At 42.0% G+C, this 19,529-nt stretch overlaps 1 protein-coding gene across 3 annotated transcripts in view; it reads left to right on the top strand.

Moving 5' to 3' along the window:
• FGF13 (fibroblast growth factor 13) overlaps positions 1–19,529 on the top strand; it is a 473,776-nt gene that overhangs the window by 280,440 nt on the left and 173,807 nt on the right. For 2 of the 3 annotated variants that reach the window (XM_040627830.1, XM_040627836.1), the window contains exon 3: positions 1,049–1,216. The exons of the other annotated variant lie outside the window; for it this stretch is intronic. In XM_040627830.1, coding sequence (XP_040483764.1) covers positions 1,049–1,216 — 168 coding nt within the window. The remainder of the gene's footprint in view (positions 1–1,048; positions 1,217–19,529) is intronic. 3 annotated transcript variants of the gene reach the window in all.

Below are 19,529 nucleotides of genomic sequence, written 5' to 3'. Positions count from 1 at the left end.
GCATGCTAAGTGTATGCGTTTGGGGGAGTAGGATGAGTCAGCATGCCATTAATCACAGCTTTAGAGGCACTGACTCACTCCTGGCAAAATGGAATGGCCTCATTGGGAAGGGTGTGAAAGAGGAAAAAAAAATCCATTCTGGGGTCAGTTCCCTGTTTCTGCCAGTGCAGATCGAATTTGCACGCCCCCCCCACCCCGCCCGGCTTGGTGGGTGGTTTTCAGGCTGAAGAATGTTGCATTGGGGACCCTTTAAAATCAGACCCCATGTTTTTTTCAGGGAGAAAATGCTAGGTGTTCACAATCTTGCTTAGGAAATGCAGAAAGGGTCTGGAAAGAAAAGGTGAGCTGAGAGGGGCTTGGTATCTATCTAAGGCCAAATTTGGTGAACCAGGTCCTGCTCTCCCACTGTTCAACAAGGTAGGTCTTTGATCCAGGTCCGGTGTTGATTGGGAGGCTCGCAAGTAGACTTTCTTGTCCTCATTAAGGGGTCCTGAATATCTGAAGAATATCTGCAACAGCCCCAGTTCTCTTTGAAAATCAAAGATTAAAGAGCAGCACCCTTGAATCTTCTGTCTGACTGGGTATATGATGGGCTAAAGTCACTAAAGTCAGGTTCTCCGGGGAGCTGACCATGGAAAGAAACCTCAACTAAATACATCGCTAAGTGGTGGACCTCAGCTGGTTCAACCTGCAAAATCTCCATTGTATCTGAAATTGAAACGTGTGAGTGCTACTCGGTGTTCATTTAGATACAGTATGGTTATTGGTATTAAAATGTTTCATTGTACTTGTAGCACAGTTTCACGCCCTTAAATTTTCGTTATGCTAACAACAGAGGTATATGGAGTTGAGTAAGCTATTCCCAGGGCTTTATTATTTTAACATCAGCCCCTAAAAATAACATCAGCAAGCTAGTAAATGTTTTTCTTTGCAACTTTTCTTAGGAATGTTGTTTCTTTAGTCTTCCCTGGGAGTAGATGTGATTTGAGACGCTCGCTGCTTTCCTGAAGCTCTAACTTGAGTTCATTTTGTTATGTGGTGACCACAGTTCTGGATGACGCCCCCCCTGGCACACAGGAATACATTATGTTACGGCAAGATTCCATCCAATCTGCGGAATTAAAGAAAAAAGAGTCCCCCTTTCGTGCTAAGTGTCACGAAATCTTCTGCTGCCCGCTGAAGCAAGTACACCACAAAGAAAACACAGAGCCCGAAGGTTTGTGCACAACGGACGCGTGTTTTTGCTTGTTTTCTCTCGTTCTTCTTTCTTTCTCTTTCTTTTTGACTGTGCATTGCCCGTCTGGTGTGCTGTGTGTTGTTCGGCCCGGGACGGAGTTAGGAGGCCCCTGGCTCGCCGGTGAATGTGTTATGCAGGCTCAGATGGAACACTGTATAATACAGTCATCCCCGGCACGGCGCGCAGCCGCCTCCTGCTTCTCGCAGCTGAACCTGGTTCAGCTGCTGTCCTTACATTGCCCCATTTTGGCTGCTCAAGTTGCTTGCTCCTGTAGCCGACATCTGGCCAAGTCTGTTCCCATCACCTTGCATTCCTGAAACAGCAGTCGGCTGAGGAATGACACTTCTAAAGTGACAGAATGAGAAGATGGTTCCAAATTCTCTGACTCTCCTCCGCTCCATAAAGCTTCTGCATTGTGCTTGAAGAATGCTCATGACCTCCTTAGTCGGCTGAAGCAGGCCCTGATGCCCCGTGTAATGCACGCCCAGTTGCACTTTGCCATAGTCAAATGCATGCCTCAAGGAAACCATGAGTCGTTTGTTTTTCTTTGCAGCTCAAGTACAGGTTTGAAAAATTCCACTTGCCGGTACTTAAACTGAGGTCAATAGCGTGTTCATCGCCATCCATGCTACAAATCTATCTATCTCTAAAATCCCCGCTACAAATCTCTCTCTAAAGTACCTTGTCTGTCTAGAGTCTTCGAACGTTATCCCCACTTTTTTGCATATATCAAACAGGGACATTTTCACATCACAAGATGTGGTCAGCTCTTTGCCATTTGTGTACGTTTCAACTTCCAAAGAGACATTTGAGAAGCCTACTGTGTATGCTAAGTACTTACTGTAGAGCAGCCTGGGTTCCCTCCGCATCAAGTACTGGTTATGCGGTTTCCCAGTGAATGACACTGGAAGTGACAAAATGCCCCTGTCCTTGGGCAGTTGGTGTAGACTTGTGCATAAATGGCTCTGGGGTGATTTCTAAAAGCGACTTTGTTCCTATTTCGAGTCGCCCTTTTGCAACATGATGGGTGTCTGCCTTACAACTGTCTTTCTGACCTAGAAAGAACTGCCACCGTGTTCTGTGTAAAGTTTGGTGCGTAAGAAAACAACTCCAAATTGACTCTGGTCCATGGTTGTGGAATCAGTTTTTTACATCTCTAAGTCCCCCTTCTCCTCACTTCCAAATAGAATTTTAAATGTTCATTGGCAGAAAAGGAGAAGCGTACATTTTTCTATGTTCAGGTATATTTCAGCAATAGAATAGAATATTTGCATTTGTTTCTACCCACGCTTTGGTATCCAAGCTGTCTAATTTGGGGATGAGTTCTGATGTCAACACTTAACTCATCTGGAGATGGAGATGGTGACCCTTTACAGTGAGTGAAATGGATCTTTTGGTGGTTTGGTAGAGAGGATACCAACTTGACCTAAAACTTTCAACTAGCGACAATTATTTAACTATTTATAATGCATTCCAATATTTTCTGCTTTCTTTTCTCTAAAATTACTTATACTTGCAAATACACACACACACACAAACACACATAAAACCAGTATCTGTGTGATAGCTATATACCATTTATTATATAGTCATATATATTAAACATATATAACATAATTAAATGTATGTGATACAGATACTGTACTGTTTTTCTACTTGCACATAAGCGTAGAAAACCAAATTTGGTTACAGGAAGAGAAAGAAGCAATTTAAGAAACACCTGGTTAAATTCAGTCGAGCAATCAGTCTAGAAAGTTACTTCAAATTATTTTAACAGTACTCAGATTTAAGAAAAATACAGTTGAATAACCTAAATTTAAGCCCCCATCCCTTTTCTTATTACGTACAATTTTACCAGGATCTGTGGATTTTCAAAATATCACCTGGAGCATACTGTGTATACTGTTAGAAATGTTTTCAGATATGAAGAATTCTTTAGAGGATGGGTAGCGGTAAAACTCCTTATACAAAGTTTGGATAGTTTTTAATCTGTCATTTCATCCACATGTTGAGTGGCTGCCATCATGCTTAATGTGACTGTCATCCTTTCCCTTGGACGCTTTGATGATGGGCATTGTCTTCTTTCAGATTGAAGATTTTCCTTATCTCGCTCTCCTTCCAGGTCCTCTGGAATAGTGAAGCTAATATTTCCCTCCTTGCTCCTATGGATTATTCGTAAATAGTATTAGACTCATTACAGGCTTTCTGGAATGCCATTTGAATAATACTGCTTACAATTTTACTGTCCCCCCTTCATACAAGACTCCAGAAGTTAATGGCAAAACCAGACCTTGAAATGAAAACACTTGATCTCTGTACAAATTAGCAGGGTCCAGAAGACCCTAGACAGGGCAAAAGCAGTGGTGCTGTGGAAGAGATCTAGGATAAATAAGGAAACTGTGCCGAGAAATTAACATGCTTACTTCACGTATGATACCAAAGCTCGTCATTTCCAGGCAGTGAAGTAACCGCGGGTTTGGAAGGGTTCAGTGGTCATTCTGGCGACCCGGTTTTTAAATGCTGCAAAGTACAGTCTTTCATTTTCTCTTACAATTGCTGTAACGTGTTATTGCTAATTAGTAGAAATAAAAGGCCTCTTGATTACAAATAGAATCTTAATTCTAAACTATATCCACACTTGGAAACATTTTATTCTCATGTGAAGCATTTTTGAAGAGATTTCCTCTTGTGGTTTCTGGGCCAAAGTACGAGACCTTAACTGACCTTGGCCGTGGATGCCTACCAGTTCCACTTCATGTGAAGGCAATGGACAGGATGACCTCTTCTAATGAGGTGGTTCTTACGTAACCTCAAGTGAAAAACGAAAACTGCATTGAAATTTGGGAGGAAAATAAAAGTTTGAATTGGGTAAGTTTTAGAAATGTTGAAATTAGGTCAAAGAGCTTTTATGGGTATTATGATAAAGTGGCAATTAATTTTCTTCTTACTGAATTGATAAAAATCGACCAACTGTTTTTTTATTATTAGAGACAAAGTCTTGGTGTTTCATTTTATCGGTGATGTCTTTGTGCGGGCCAGATTATCCCCATAGCTCATGACTGCCTGAGATTCGCTACAGATCATTTCTTTACAGTTCACAGTCTCCTGTCTTTCAAAAGGTATTTTTGTATCGTGTCCAGGGCCCTCAGAAGCCGTGTGAAACAATACATTGAAGGATGGAACTATCCTACTGGCTTTTCAGGATACTCTAAAGCCACATTACACTTCGCCAAAAGCAGGTTTCTATTTCTGAGCAGCCAATTCCAAAATAAGTTCTTTAATCTGTTCCAAATGCTTGTGATTTTCAGTGATATGATAATTTCCATAAAAACCACTTATGATGTAATCTTATGAGAGTGCTGGAATTTGGCTGAAGACGCACATACAAGTATCTGAGAGTCTAATGTGGCCCAGTACCAGCAACGCTCTTTGTTATAAGAAAGCCACATGGAGAGTGGAGGCTGTTACCAGAACCTTCCTTCTTACTGTTCCAGGAGCCTTTTGAAAAGAGAAAATACAATCCTTGTAGCTTGATTCTTTTCTTTCATTGTCATGTGTGCCAAAATGAAATCGCTGGATTCGAGTAACATCTGAGAGCCAGTCATCGGGCTTTTACTGATGTTCGAAGATTGTTCGGAATCATTACACCAAGATATACGTGCTTGGAAGTCGATACTGTTGAAGATCTACGGAGAAAAAGAAATCGTGGATTTCCAGCATTTGCTTCTAGGATTAAAAATCCTGATTACAGTAGTAAATTTGAAGGAGATAACATCATACGGGAGAATATGACAGAGCTTGGGGGTTTGTCACTCACCGTCTTTTGATCAAGCATTTGGCCTTTTTCTTGCAGCCCTGTTTTCATGTGATTTAAATATATATATATATATATATATATTCCATCTCCCTTAGGACATCTGTAACCTTTTAATTCAGAGAGGCGTCCAACCATAGTGACTTTGGTTGGAGGAGAAGAGAATCTGGGCTCCAGAGTGGTGGTGAGGTATGGCAGCGTTGACCAACTGAAAGAAAGCAAAATTATGTGGCAGATGTTAAGGGGGCATATTTGTAACTAGTGCCAACGACTGTTACTCTGATGTTGCCTTGCTTTCTTTACACCCGAAAGAGAATACATCCCTGTGAATATCACCAGTCGCCCAAATGGTAGGAGAGGAAGAAAGTAGAAGAATATTGAGGAACATGCGAAGGGAAATGTCCTTATTTTCATCCCTACTTCTTCTTTAAATTTGTTGTCTCCTGTTGTGTGTCTTCGTCATTTGAATAATAACGAGCCTTTTGAGAAAAATGGGTCTAGTACCCATTTGAATTAATAGTTTGATAAAAATGAAGCAACCTCTGATGCTTGACACCTTGAAGATGTCTTGACTTTCAGAAAGCACGTGACTGGGTTCCATGTCTGCCCCCTTGAGGATGAGAACTGAAGGGTTATTCATTCCTATTTTATTAGGAAAACATGGAGCCATATGTTTGGGTGGCTCTGAAGAGATAAAAGACTTTATTCTTAATCTTTTAATTTCAAAGTAACTATGACTTAGGGTCCCCTTGCCTTTGATGTGTTACCTGAAGGATGGCAAAACGACACCAGAGAGTTTTCTTTGCTCATTGAAGCAAATGGCAGCTTCATTGCAGAGTCACAAGAAAGATTTTAAAACTGGTCCAAATTGAAAACAAATTAAAGCCGGAAATCTGAAGGCCTTGGTGATTAGTAACAAGTAAACACTGTCCTCTCCCCAGAAAGTATTCAAATGTGTTCCTCTCTGTTGCATGTCGGCTATTTCTTAATAGACGACTTATGTCCTAAAACGTTAGGAGACTAGTAGTGGCACATTCTCTCTTGTGTCCTATTTCCCACCTATGGCAGCAAACGAAATTAAATCCTACTTGGGGGATAGTTTCTACTCTCTGGAAAACTCATAATTTGATCAAGGAAGTATACTTAACAGCCAGTAATTCAATTGGCGGCCAGGATGGGCATTTATTATTCTCTTTTTAGTTATATGCATCTCAACTCGGTCTCCAGGCTGGCCTTTACAGTAGAAACGAACAACCACTCGTTCCTAGAAAATACGATCCACTTTTTAAAGCAACGGGTCTCCTTTCTTACTTGAGCCTAGGTGTTTCCATCGAGCTGGCGGTGACATTTTCCTGAGGTTTCCCTTGGTTAATATCGAAGGCAGATATTTCTCGTGTATGAAGCCAACGCTGATGACCCATTTCAAGTTTTTTTGTGTTTAAAATAACACTCCTCTGGGAAAATGCTCTGAAAGGTCTATTGGATGAATGACAGTGTATGGTGGTGATTTTGATTAAAAAAAAAAAAGTGAAAATCTAAGTGCCGATTCTTGAAAACCTCATCCATCCATATGGGTACTGCCCCCTTCAAAGCTATTACTTCTGAGTAATAGTAGTTACTATGATAGTATTTGGCTTCTGAGGCTCTGATATCTCAGCAAGTCCTCTTGTTTGTTTGTTTCTCTTCACAGCCAGTTGATAAACCACTTAAGAAAAGATGCCATTCTGACCCAGCATGATAGGACCCAGGTAGGCTATGTTCCTTGTCCAAAAAGGCATAGCCTGAATGACTTCCAGCTATTTCCCCAAACCAAGCCCAACCCTAATGTATGGACATCTCCCTGCATTCAGGAGATACACAGGAATCTGCTGTTGCCTCTGATCCACTTTTCTCTCTGTCTTTGGTTTTAAAGGATAAGTTGCTTGCCTGGTTGAAGAGAATGTGGGGACTAACTATACTCTCTTTTGCATGTTCTTAAATAATTAGCAGGTCGATATTTTCCACAGTATGTTTCATGAAACATTGATCACATATCTATGTGAAAAGATAGACTGTATGGTCAAGTGCATGTTTCCCAAACTCCACACCACTCTTAGAGAGTCTCAGTTCATAAGAGTAGATTAAAAGTTTTGGGGAGCCTTACGGATCAGGAATCTGACTTCGGGCAATTCAGTGGTAAATATTTTCCAGCTACCAAATGCTCTTTGTTCATAACACCTATCAGTGTCCCACAAATACACTTTGGGAAACGCCACGCTGGCCCCATGGAGCATCAGTGTATCCCGCATCACAGCTGGGCTTTGACAATGTCATCCACTTTGGAAATGGATGTTGTTCCTTATCTCTCTGCCCCCCCCCCCACTGTCTTTAGGGAAGTGCTCCTCAAAGTGTGGTTCCACGGATCAGTGCTGGGTCTGAAATGACTTGTTACAAGTCAGTGATAAGATAAGGAGCTTGTGCAAGAATGTAAATCAATGCACTGCTTGCTTCCCCAAGAAAGTATTGCTGTCTTGCGGTGAACACTGACGTCAGCAGGATGAAATAAACAAGTGTGCTTAGTGACAGCATTCACAGGTCAGCACTAAGTCTGTGGACCGTACTTTGAGCGACACTGCTTTAGATTACTTAGATGATTCTCAGCCCTGGCTGCACACTGGAATCACCTGAGGACCTGTGGAATAATATTGATGCCGGAGCCCCACATCAGACCAAAACCAACCAGCTAACCAATAACTTGTCCAAACAAAAACCCTGCAAAATCTCTCGTGGCGGAGGTAGTGTTTAAAAAGCTCCCCAGGTGATTCTAATGTGCTAACAGGGTTGGGATCGCTGCCTTAGGAAAAAATCACCTTGGCATAAGGTCTGGTGTGTGATGTCAACTGTCAATTCAGAATTCTTATCATGCTGATTGCATGGGCCTCTTTAGGAGGTGCCCTGTGATGAGAGGGCACTGCTGGACAGGCAGCACTTATATGACCTTTAGAACTTGTGGCCATGTAAGGTAGCCGTCATTCTCAACATGCACGCGTGCGCGCACATGCTTGCGCGCTCACACACGCTCCTTTCTGTTGATTGTTTCCTTTGCTGTGAGAAGCCTTTTATTTTGATGAGTTCCCAATAGTTTATTTTTGCTTTTGTCTCCTTTGCCTCGGAAGACATATCTAGTAAGAAGTTGCCGTGGCCGAGGTCAAAGAGGTGCCTGTGTTCTCCTCTAGGATTTTGGTGGTTTCCAGTCTCACATTGAGATCTTTCATCCATTTTGAGTTTATTTTTGTGTATGGTATAAGAAAGTAGTCCTGTTTCATTCTTCTTCATGTAGTTGTCCAGTGTTTCCAACACCATTTGTTGAAGGGACTGTCTTTTTTCATTGGATCTTCTTTCTTGCTTTGTCAAAGTTTAGTTGACCATAGAGCTGAGGGTCCATTTCTGGAGTCTCTATTCTGTTCCATTGATCTGTGTGTCTGTTTTTGTGCCAGAACCATACAGTCTTGGTCACTACAGCTTTGTAATAACTTGAAGTCTGGAATTCTGATGCCTCCAGCTTTGCTTTTCTTTTTCAAGATTGCTTTGGTTATTCAGGCTCTTTTGTGTTTCCATACAAATTTTAGGATTGCTTGTTTTAGCGCTGTGAAAAATGCTGGTGGTATTTTGATAGGGATTGCATTAAAAGCGTAGATTGCTTTGGGTAGTAAAGGCATTTTAACAATATTTGTTTTTCCCCATGAGCATGGAATGTCTTTTCCATTTCTTTGTGTCTTCTTCAGTTGCTTTCATCAGTATTTTCTAGTTTTCAGAGTACAAATCTTTTACCTCTTTGGTTGGGTTTATTCCTAGGTATCTGATGGTTTTTGGTGCAATTGTATATGGGATCGAGTCCTTGATTTCTCTTTCTGCTGCTTCATTATTGGCACACACCCATTTCTGAAGTTCCCTTGCCTCCTTGCCGCTCTGTGCTTTTAGAAAAATAATCAGGCTTCTCCATAGGAGCGTGGTAATCTGCCACCTTGTGACCAACATCCTTTTTTGCAAGCAATTGTTGCAACACGTGTCTTCTCAAACTATGGTTCAGCTTGCAAATGTGGGTGGGAGAGTTTCTCAGGACCACGTATGAGTGTAGCTGAAGAAGAGAGGGAGAAGAAGAATGTATGAATATGCCAGAAAAGTACAATTACTTCTTTGCTTGATTGTTCCTGCTCTTGGTGAGATCACAAAAGTTGGCTCAAACTGCTCATGACCTGAGTGTCTGTCCCTGAGTTGCACCAGAGGCTGTCGTCGTTGAGACATTGTCCTCTTACCAAGTAGACATCACCAGCTTCTGCAGCATAAAATCATGACAGCAGCATGTACGTGAAACTGACTTTGACATGATCAGGAGACTTTGATTGCTATCCGTGTTTCCGAATCCTCCCTAGCGCTGTATACTCCACTGATTGTGTTCATTTGTTATACTCTGTGGCCTTTCTTAGTGTGCTTCAGAATACGCAGCTTGAATAATGCCCATGGGAAAGTGCGGAACAAGAAGTATAACATCCTGCATTTTATCAACACTTACCCTTGTCTTGCTTCACAGCTGATATCCACACTCTCTCCAACACATCACAATCACATGTCCGCTTGCACCCATGTGCTGGCATATTTCTACTTACTAGCCTCAGCTATTTTAAGATATATATTCTTGGAACAGCTTCAGGTCATCCTTCAAGCCCATCCAGCTTTGGAAGCAACAAGTGTACGTTGGCTGGAAGACCAGATCCCCACAGAGGAGGGGAAAGAGCCCAGTTCCCCTTAGCTGCTTCTCCGTATAGTCACTTCCCTAATAAATGACAGGACTTGATTTGAAACTGGTTTTTCTGGCCTCTAAAGCCCATATCCTTTTCCCTCTATGGCTGCTCCGTATGCCGTATGCTCGGTGCTCACCCTCTTGCCTTACACGAGTTTATTGTAATGGTGATTTCAGGGCAGAAGAGCTATGTTAGGTTTAAAGGACAGGCAATGCTGTCCACACTCCATTCTCAAGCTACGCTATGGAAAGGAGTTGTCATAAGTGGAAGGGACTCTGGAGGTATTTGTTAATTCTGTGAGCCTAGAGTTGGGTGTATGGCGGCACTCGAAAGAAGTAGGTGAAATGGCCCTTACCTTCAAGGTGATGATTTCACCTAGGACACACAAAAAAGAGTACAGTGATTAGTGAAGAGCTAAATTCAGTTTGAATGCAATAAAACTGTCCTTAGATTAAAAAACAACAACAACAACATCAGCAGGTTACTCGCCTAATCTTTCTTTAAGCTGGGAGATGCTCTTTTACCTGTAATGGTAGAAATGAGGAAAGGTCATTTCTAAGTAGTAAACAGCTGATTGAATTGCTTGATTTTTTTCTTAACTCAATAAAATTGCCACCATTGACAGGAATGTTATTAAGACTTGCTCTGAGCATTTTCTCAGTTCCCTAAGATTAGGTGTTACTTAGAGTAAGTCTGGATATTAGCAGTGAATTTTCTTTCATCATTTTTTGGAGCCCTACTCTCTAGCTGAAGGTAAATGACAATTAAAACAATAATTGAGAATTACTCCGAATTTACTACGTGCCAAGCATTTTACCTAATACTGTCTTAATTCTTACAACAGTCCTTAGAGTCAAGTAGGTATTTTTTTTCTGTCCATATTATGGTTGAGGAAACCAAGAGTCAGAGAGGTGAAATAAATTTGTCCATTGTCACCCGAGTGGGCAGTGGTAGAGCCAATACTCAAATGCAGCCTGTCTCACTCCTAAGACCATGGTCTCTCAGTTACAGGAAACTGTTTCCCGTAACAAGGCTGAACTAGAAATACCTTCCATTTTGTTCTCCAGTTACTCCAGTATCGGCTTACTGAGACAGATCGCCGGATACAGTAAGCAGGAGGGACCTCGTGCCTGTTGTCGGAGAAACAATAGAGTTAAAAGGTGCCTTGTTCTTCAGAGAAAAGAGAAACAGCCCGATTTAACTTTAACTTGTTTACAGGGCAGATTCTCAGTCAAATTTGACTTCGTCAAAATGCTTTTCACTCTGCCATATCAAAATTCGGATACATTCACTGTGCTGGTATACGTTGATTTCGCTGCAGGCCAGATCTTAATCCCCTCAGGCCAACTGACCTCCTACCTCAAAACCCCGTCTCACAAAGTATCTGTTGACCTAAGTCCCTGGATGATAAAACCTGCATCACAAAGTGAGAACTGACTTAAGGCACATGAAGAAAAAGTCCTGCCAAACTAGGTCGGGTCACTGTCAAGATATTGTTCTGTGTGACTTTCACAAGGAGTGAGATTGCGTGAAATGGTCCATTTCCCTCCAGAAGCATGAAGAAGGAGGTCTCAGGAATTTGTGTGATAGATTCTGTGCAGGACATTCTCTACTGTGCTTTGGTTAGTTGCTTAGCTATCAATTTTTAGCATCTTTCACGTGCCAGGCACTTGAGCTTTATTACCGTTAATCTTCCCAACCCACAAGGTGGGTGTCATCAATCTTGAAGGACGCGATGGGGAAAACTGGAGCGCAGAGATACGCAGTCACTTGCTCAAAGTCATACAACTAATAAGTGTCTTAATTGGGATTTGAAGCCAAGTCTGTGTTGCTCCCAAGCCTGGTTGGTCTCTTCTCCATTGTGCTGCCCTAGCTTGTCCTATACCCTGACCCCTGAGTCCCCCTTTCAGGTGTGAGGCATGAGAAAAGAGCTCCGCACCATCCTATCCACTGCTGGTGACACGTGCTGTGTGGAAGAAAACTATAGGATTGTCTTAACCTCTCGGCAGAGTGCACTTACCCAGTGCATCCCTTGAGAGACGTCTCGTGTGTTTCTCCACATCCTGCCCTGAATGCTGGTCTGAGCAGTAGGCCAGGGGTTAAACAAAGCATCTTTGAGATCTGTCACATGTTTCTTGCTTATAATTTTTTTTAAATTTCACTGCCTTTATTTCTTGGAATTTGGATAATCTTTCATGCACTCTATTGTTTCCTTCTGGAACTTATTTTTTTAATTGAAGTATAGGTGACAGGCAGTGTTATATTACTTTCAGGTGTACCGCATGGGGAATGCACAGTTCTGTACATTACTCAGTGCTTACTACAATAAGGGTAGTCACCATCTGTCCCTGTGTGTTATGACAGCACTATTGACTGTGTTTCCTATGCTGTGCTTTTCATCCCCGTGACTTCTTTACTTAATTAGTTTTTTTGAAGTATAATCGACACACAGTGTTACATTAGGTTCAAGTGTACAACATAGTGGTTTGACAACTCTCTACATTGTGTCGTGCTCACCACAAGTGTAGCTGCCATCTGTCACCGTACAGATCTGTAACGGTACCATTGGACTCGTCACACGTTCTTGTCCTTTGCTCTTCCACCAACATCTACTAACTGTAGGTCATTTGTCCTGTAGTACTTCCTTAAATGAAATAACGCTTCGGAGCCATAGTTTTTCTCATGGAGCCACTAGCCCTGGAAGTGGCCTTAACTAGTTCTGCCATGAGCCGCCTCCCCAAGAACAGAGAAGGGGTGATGTACTGTTCTGGGAGAGGTGGGGTCCACACAGATAAAGCCTCTTTGGAGGTCATCCATCTTTGAGCACTCCCAGTGGGAACTCAGAGGTTCCATCCTGACACCGGATTTTCGTGACGACCTTGGAGTAGAGCAGTCGTGCGCACCAGAGGTGGCCCCCTTTTAAGGGTAGTCTGTCTGCAGATACAGGGAGATTATAGGGACAGACATGTCTGTCATGGGGTTATTTGCTCCTTCTGTCCGTCTCTCCTGCTGCGCGCACAGGGGGCTTCCCCTGGATCAGGGCCGGAGCCTTGGCTGAGGATCTCAGTGGAGCCAGAGCTGTCTCAGTTCACCTCTATCAGAAACCTGCCGTTGTCCTTACGGTGGCACTGTTGAACTTTGCCCCTTCCGGAAACACAACACACTGGGACAAGTGAAATGTGCCTCTCGTGGTTGCTAGTTGCCATTTGAAGAAGGTAGTGAGCACACGCACATATGCACATCTTGAGTTAAAATAGCTTATTGAGAAAAACACAGACAGACAAGTAGTAGAGCTCACATGGTCCCTCTTCTGGAGCCCTTTCTAGGAGACAGCCAGCCCAGCAATGCGCAGCCTAACTGCAGACCTCTGTGGGATAATGTGGGCTCAAGCAGGCCATTCATACAGCGAGGCCATTTGTCTAGCAGGCTGCCTCAGGCGGTGAACAAAATCTCCTTCTTTTTATGCAACAAGGAAGGAACAAAGGGCATTTCAAAAAGTAGGGATAATAGACACTGCCAGCCAATAGCTTTTCTCTTTTGTTCCTTCTTCTGCCACTTTTCCTCTATAATCATTTGATTTTTCTCTGAGAAGATAGCATTTTAGATCATGTTAGAAGGTTCATGAACTGATTCAGTAAATTTCTAATTGGCATGCATGGTTAGCTGTTCACTTAGTGGATAATTGGCTAAATATATCCAGAATATTTACTGAGGGAGGGAAAAAAAGTCCCCAAAGCAAATCAGGATAGTTTGGGAACCTTTTATTTCTAGTGTAGCTTTTTCTTTGGGAGCAGTTACTGGTGGTTTTTGTTTTTTGTTTTTTTTTGGTGGTTATATCCTCATTTATTTAACTGACTTCCTTTCGATGGATGGTGTCTACTGGTTCCAGTGTTTTGTCATTTTTTATAATAATTTTTTATTATGTTATGTTAGTCACCATACAGTACATCCCTGGTTTCTGATATAAAGTTCGATGATTCATTAGTTGCATATAACACCCAGTGCACCATGCAATACGTGCCCTCCTTACTACCCATCACCGGTCTATCCCATTTCCCCACCCCCCCGAAGCCCTCAGTTTGTTTCCCAGACTCCATAATCTCTCATGGTTCATTCCCCCTTCTGATTACCCCCTCTTTCTTCTTCCCTTTCTTCTCCTACCGATCTTCCTAGTTCTTACGTTACTGGTGTTTTAAAAGAGGTCTGTCTCCCTTCCTAATTTAGGACTCCATTTAACATACATCCTTTATTTCATCCCTACAGAATAGAGCTTTATTAAATAGATGCCACAGGCATAGCAGTGTCTGTCAACAATAAATACTCAATAACATTTACCATTAGGTACTTCTTCAAATAACCAATTTTGGTATTCTGACTTCGACCAGCCATTTGCCCTAATTCTAGGCAGCAAATGACTGACAGCGCTTCCAGTCACCATTAGCAGAACTGATATATTTGCCAAAAGAAACTTACTGTCTTATACAAGCCAGGAATTTTGCTGGGTATTAGGCACAGCATTGAATAGGGGCACTCTCTCTGCCCTTGAGGAAGGACTAGAAGGGAAAGCAGACTTTGAACTAGTCTATCAGTTAGCTCTTTGCATTTTAAGTCACCCTAAAACATAGTGGCTTAATACAGAAACAGTTTCTTCTTTCTCATAGTCTATAGGTTGTCTAGGTCTGCCAACGGCCACGTATGGGTTCTGCTGCTCTAGACTGAGTTCACTCATACATTTGCAGTCAGCTGGTGCGTCAGGGTGGTTCTGACTATCCCAGGATGGACACAGGGCTCGGTCTTACCCTGAGATCATGACCTGCGCCAAAATCAAGAGTTGGACGCTTAACCAACTGAGCCACCCCGGCACCCCAAGCCTTTTATACATCCCTTTTAGCATCTAGACATTGTAGCCCAATTCATTTCAATATATAGAACAGGGATCTCTCCACTTCCCTCATGCTAGTAAATAACCGGCATAAATCACTGACGTGCACTTGGTTAGAATGAGTTCTGATAGGGGCGCCTGGGTAGCGCAGTGGTTAAGCATCTGCCTTTGGCTCAGGGCATGATCCCGGCGTTCTGGGATTGAGCCCCACATCAGGCTCCTCCGCTATGATCCTGCTTCTTCCTCTCCCACTCCCCCTGCTTGTGTTCCCTCTCTCGCTGGCTGTCTCTCTCTGTCAAATAAATAAATAAAATCTTTAAAAAAAAAAAAAAGAATGAGTTCTGATAGGATGGAGTGATGAGGAATCACATAGTACCTGTTATTCCTTCAGCAGTAGGTCTTTGTAAAGATGTCATTGATTTTTCTTCTCCATAATGCATCTAAAGTTTTCAGTCTCTGCCAAGACTGATTTATTCTTTTGTTGTTTGTCCTTGTTAACGTAGTTAAGTTAGCTCAATATTTTTGAATAGCCTAAAAATATTGGACCACTGGGAATCCAAATTAAAAGTAAATTGCCTCTTGAGTTCAGTGTTTAAAAACAGGTATACTTTGGAGTTGTATTAATATGCTGCAATCAAGGATGACATTACGTGAGTTTCCAATAAAACAAGTTTTCTGCCAACTTTACAAACGTGCTCTTTTGCTAGACTATGGAAATTGATTCCTTGTCTAGCGGTGAAGGTTTCTTGCTGAATCAAAGAGGTAGTGTTTAGAAAGAACAAATACACAGTTTTGTGGTAAAGAACTGTTGAGTTGACAGTATGATATCCAGTCTATATAACTGAGCTGAGTTCTTACCTAGGATTTGCGAGTTTGGATCCACAGGAAGTGTTGATTTCCGACGCAAAATTGGATGGCAGTTTTCTATATAGGGTGTCCCCTTGTCCGAGGTCAAATAAGTCTTCCTTAGTGGCCTCTAAAGAGTCAAGAGAAGCTTTGTATTTTCAGGATGAGAAAATAAAAAAATAATTAACTTTTTGTAGTGCAAGCTGGTCCAGAGGGTTTTGGGAAACAGAATTCATTTTGAAGGAAGCCTTGTACTTGGATCACCCCTTAATTAAGACTTTATTAGGCTACTACCCATTTCTAAACTAAGATCAGAGGCTACAGCTGCTAGACCCTTTTTGTTCAGTACCCTTTTTACCAAGACAGGAAAATGTCATTGTAGAAAATACCGCATTCCCGCACCTACCCCTAACAACATTCAATTTTGTCCTTAGCCTAGCCAATGCTACTTTCCTTCCTGACTGTGTCTCAATTTAATCTGGCTGAGACAGCAATCTGTACTGTAAAATGTAGGTGGGGTCTCAGTTGTGGAACAAGGAGGCTAACCAAGGAGACTGTATATTCCTATGGCTCGCCAAACCATTTGGTACCTCTCATCCTTTTCTTACCTGTCTGCTGGCCCCGAGAAAGGGTTTTGAAGAGGAAGGAGCTATATCTGTGTACAGAGGGGGGAAAAGTTTCAGTTTAACACATAATGTGAACTTTGTCTTCTCTCCTGTTTAGTACCATTCCTGCTGGCTGTAGAGGAGTGAACACTGGGAAAATCAGAACTAGACCTGCACACCTAGAGTCTTCCAAGCAGTAGTATTTATCATCCTTGTGCACTGGTGCCTAATTTTTTTCTATATGGAAGATCTAAACAAATCAGCCAACACATCCAATACTTGGCAACGAATAACACTGGATTAAAAATGATCCCAGATTAACATGGGAAACCAAGTGAGAACTTAAACTCAGTGGGCATATTTATTAATGCTTCTTTCCTGCTATAAGAAGTAGTTGACATAACTATTTTTTTATTCGGTCATGTCATCCCAGGCCCTGTGTTGAGCTAGAATAGATTCTCAACCTTGGCGCTCTTGACCTTTGGAGCCAGATAATTCTTTGTCTCCAGGGGCTGTCGTGGACTCCACACACTCGATGCTGGTAGCATCCCCAGAGTTGTGACGAAAACTGTCAGCATTGCCAACTATTTCATGAGGAGAGAAATCCCCCCATGGAGAACCACTTGGCTATATGCCAGCTATGTAAATAAGAAAGCTATGGTCTACAAATTACTCTTTTCTTTAAGAGCCAGTCCAAATGCTTTTAATTGCCACCAGTGTTCTCCTTCCTTGGAGAACTTAATCTAAATTCTGCCTAACCCCTCCCAATCTTTCCCTCACCTCTCCAAAAGCTTTTCAGGTTATCTAAAGTATTTATAAGGCTTTCCAATAAAATTCAATGCCGTTATTTGGTATAAGAAAACTTAGACCTCTGGTTAAATTAATCATTCTGCGGTCATTTAATGAGTACCTACTTAGGTTTTCCTTGTGTCTCCTCTAGGAGATCTGGAGCAGTATGACAGAGCTCTACTTAGAATCATATAGAAAAAGTAATGTAAATCAGGTTGTGTAAAGGGTCCAGGCTCAACTACAACCTACTTCAGGAAGTTTTTTGGTTGTGGTCCCCTTAGAAAGCTTCTGTTCAGCCCACTCTCTTCAGCAGAGCTGGTGATGAGCAGAGATGAAAATATCCCTAAGTATTTTCTTTTACACATTTTCATATCTAGTTGAAAATTCAAACGTTTTGAACATTAAATCTAACCATTATGACTCAACTAACTTTGGCTGCACTGGGCTAGTTGCTTCCCTCAGGGTCCCTGAAGGTTTAGTACAACCCTAAAAATGTACTATCAACTTTTCCCTTTATCCTCTTGGTTTCCATACAGCAACAAACATGAGTTCAGGAAGAAAGGAATTTTGTGAAGCTTTGCATAATATTTTAGGGGATATACAGAAATTAAACATGTCAACGTTCAGAAGAATTAGTATTCTAAAGGACAAAGAACAGAATTAAATTTACCTCTCAGCTAATTTAATTTTTTTTTCCCAAAAGTATTTGTGGTTTATCTGGTTCCTGTTTTTTAGCTTTGCTTTTATTCCTTATCATAGTAAAGTACCCCTGATGGGTTACGTAACTTTGGACAAGATCCATTCCTTCCTTGGATTTCCATATCTTTTTCTGTAAAATGAAAAACAAAAATAGATTGAATATGTACTGATTTCTCTTCTTGTTTTAAATATTTCAGATATATAAAATAAGAATATGTTACTAGGTTTCGTAACAGATGTATGCATAGTCAGAATGGAAGTTGAACTAATAGATACTGTCGAAGTATAACTTCATAAGTTTCAAGTGTTTGCTACCTTCACGTGTGCTCTTCACTGATCAAAAGCTAGAGTGCTCCATGGTCCGTATAGTGATAGCCGTGGGCTTCTTTTCCAGATTCTTGCTGAAACTGGTGATCTTGATTCTGGGCTAACTTTAAGAAGAGTAAAGTCTAGGCATGGGCTGGGGTGGGGATGGGGAAGAGTAACATTTTCTGAGTGCTGACTGTCTCCATTTCAAAAATTAATTCATATGATCACATAAGCGAACTAACTTGCCCAATATTACACCATTAGAAAATGGGGGAATTGAGGTTCAAACCCGAGTGTCTTGCCTAAGCTGTACTCTGCTTTCTCCACAAGGGAGGCTTTCAGGACCCACCTTGAGGAGGACTAGGAGGTAAGCATGCTTTACCTTTGGTGACCCTTTCACTCCTCCCTTTAGTTCCTCTAAAGTGGACTTCAAGGGACCTGATGTGGTCACGGCCCTGATGTGAAGAACCTCCAATTTATGCCCTTTTGTGGAGAAGTGCTTTGGAGCAAAGAGGATCCCTTCACCACAGACAGTCAGAAGCTGGGGGCAAGAGAGAATGGTTGGTTGGTTGGTTGGTTGGTTGGTTGGTTGGTTGGTTCGTTGGTTCGTTGATTCGTTGGTAGACCAGCACAGCACACCAGCCACTGGACTCACACCTCTGTTTCCTAGCTCAGAATCACAGTCACCAAACTTCATATCACTCCTCAACTTCCCATCCCTCCTCTTGGGGCTGTCCTGGCTTTTATGCTTCTCACATCGCCTTCCCTCTCTTCCAGACACATGGTGAGAATATGCGGGAGGTGCGGGAGACGCTCTGTTCTCAAAGTAGCCAGGTATTCTTTCATTTCTCTTTCCCTGTTTCATTTTGAAACCCATTGTTTCATTACAGTGTCCCCTGTGCAGAAGTAGAAGTACGTGGAGGTAGGGGGACTTAACACATCACATTTTACCATCCATCTACTCCTTTATTTGCCGATTTCTGCGGGAAGCTGTGGATCAACTCGTATCCTCCCAGCGTGTAAACTAATTCTGGGTGGGCGTTAGGTGCAATGGTGGAACATTCATTCATCTAACAAATTTTAGAGTTTTCGAAATGACCCAGTTTTCTTTTAGATGAAAACCAGTCATCCATAGAACCGGAGCACCACGCCTGCTCTGATATTCCTACAAATGTTTGGAATCCTGGTGGTTTAGGAGACAGAGAAGTTTAAGGAATGGTTAGAAAACCAGAGTGATATGCCACTTGGATTGGAAATGAGATACCCCTGTGGAATATGACTCAAGGCAGGCTCTCTATCTTACCTCTCCTTACCTCTGTCCCCAGCACCTTGCTTTAGCCCAGGAGCGGCGATTACCATAGCCGCTATTTATTTGAAGGCCCATCCTGGCCAAATACCATGTCAAGTTTCTCTGATCTCTGTATCAATCCTTTAACTAGGTATTTTATCCCAATTTTATACCCCAGCCAACTGAGGCTCAGAGAGTTTAGGTGAAGCAGAGCTATGGAGACCAGTAGGTGTTTAAAGTACAATTTGATTTGAATTTTGAACAAGTGATCTAAACTGA

Source organism: Ursus maritimus, assembly GCF_017311325.1.
Source record: "Ursus maritimus isolate PB19 chromosome X unlocalized genomic scaffold, ASM1731132v1 scaffold_X1, whole genome shotgun sequence".
In the NCBI taxonomy this organism is placed as follows: Eukaryota; Metazoa; Chordata; class Mammalia; order Carnivora; family Ursidae; genus Ursus; species Ursus maritimus.
This window is presented reverse-complemented; position numbering and strand designations above follow the sequence as displayed.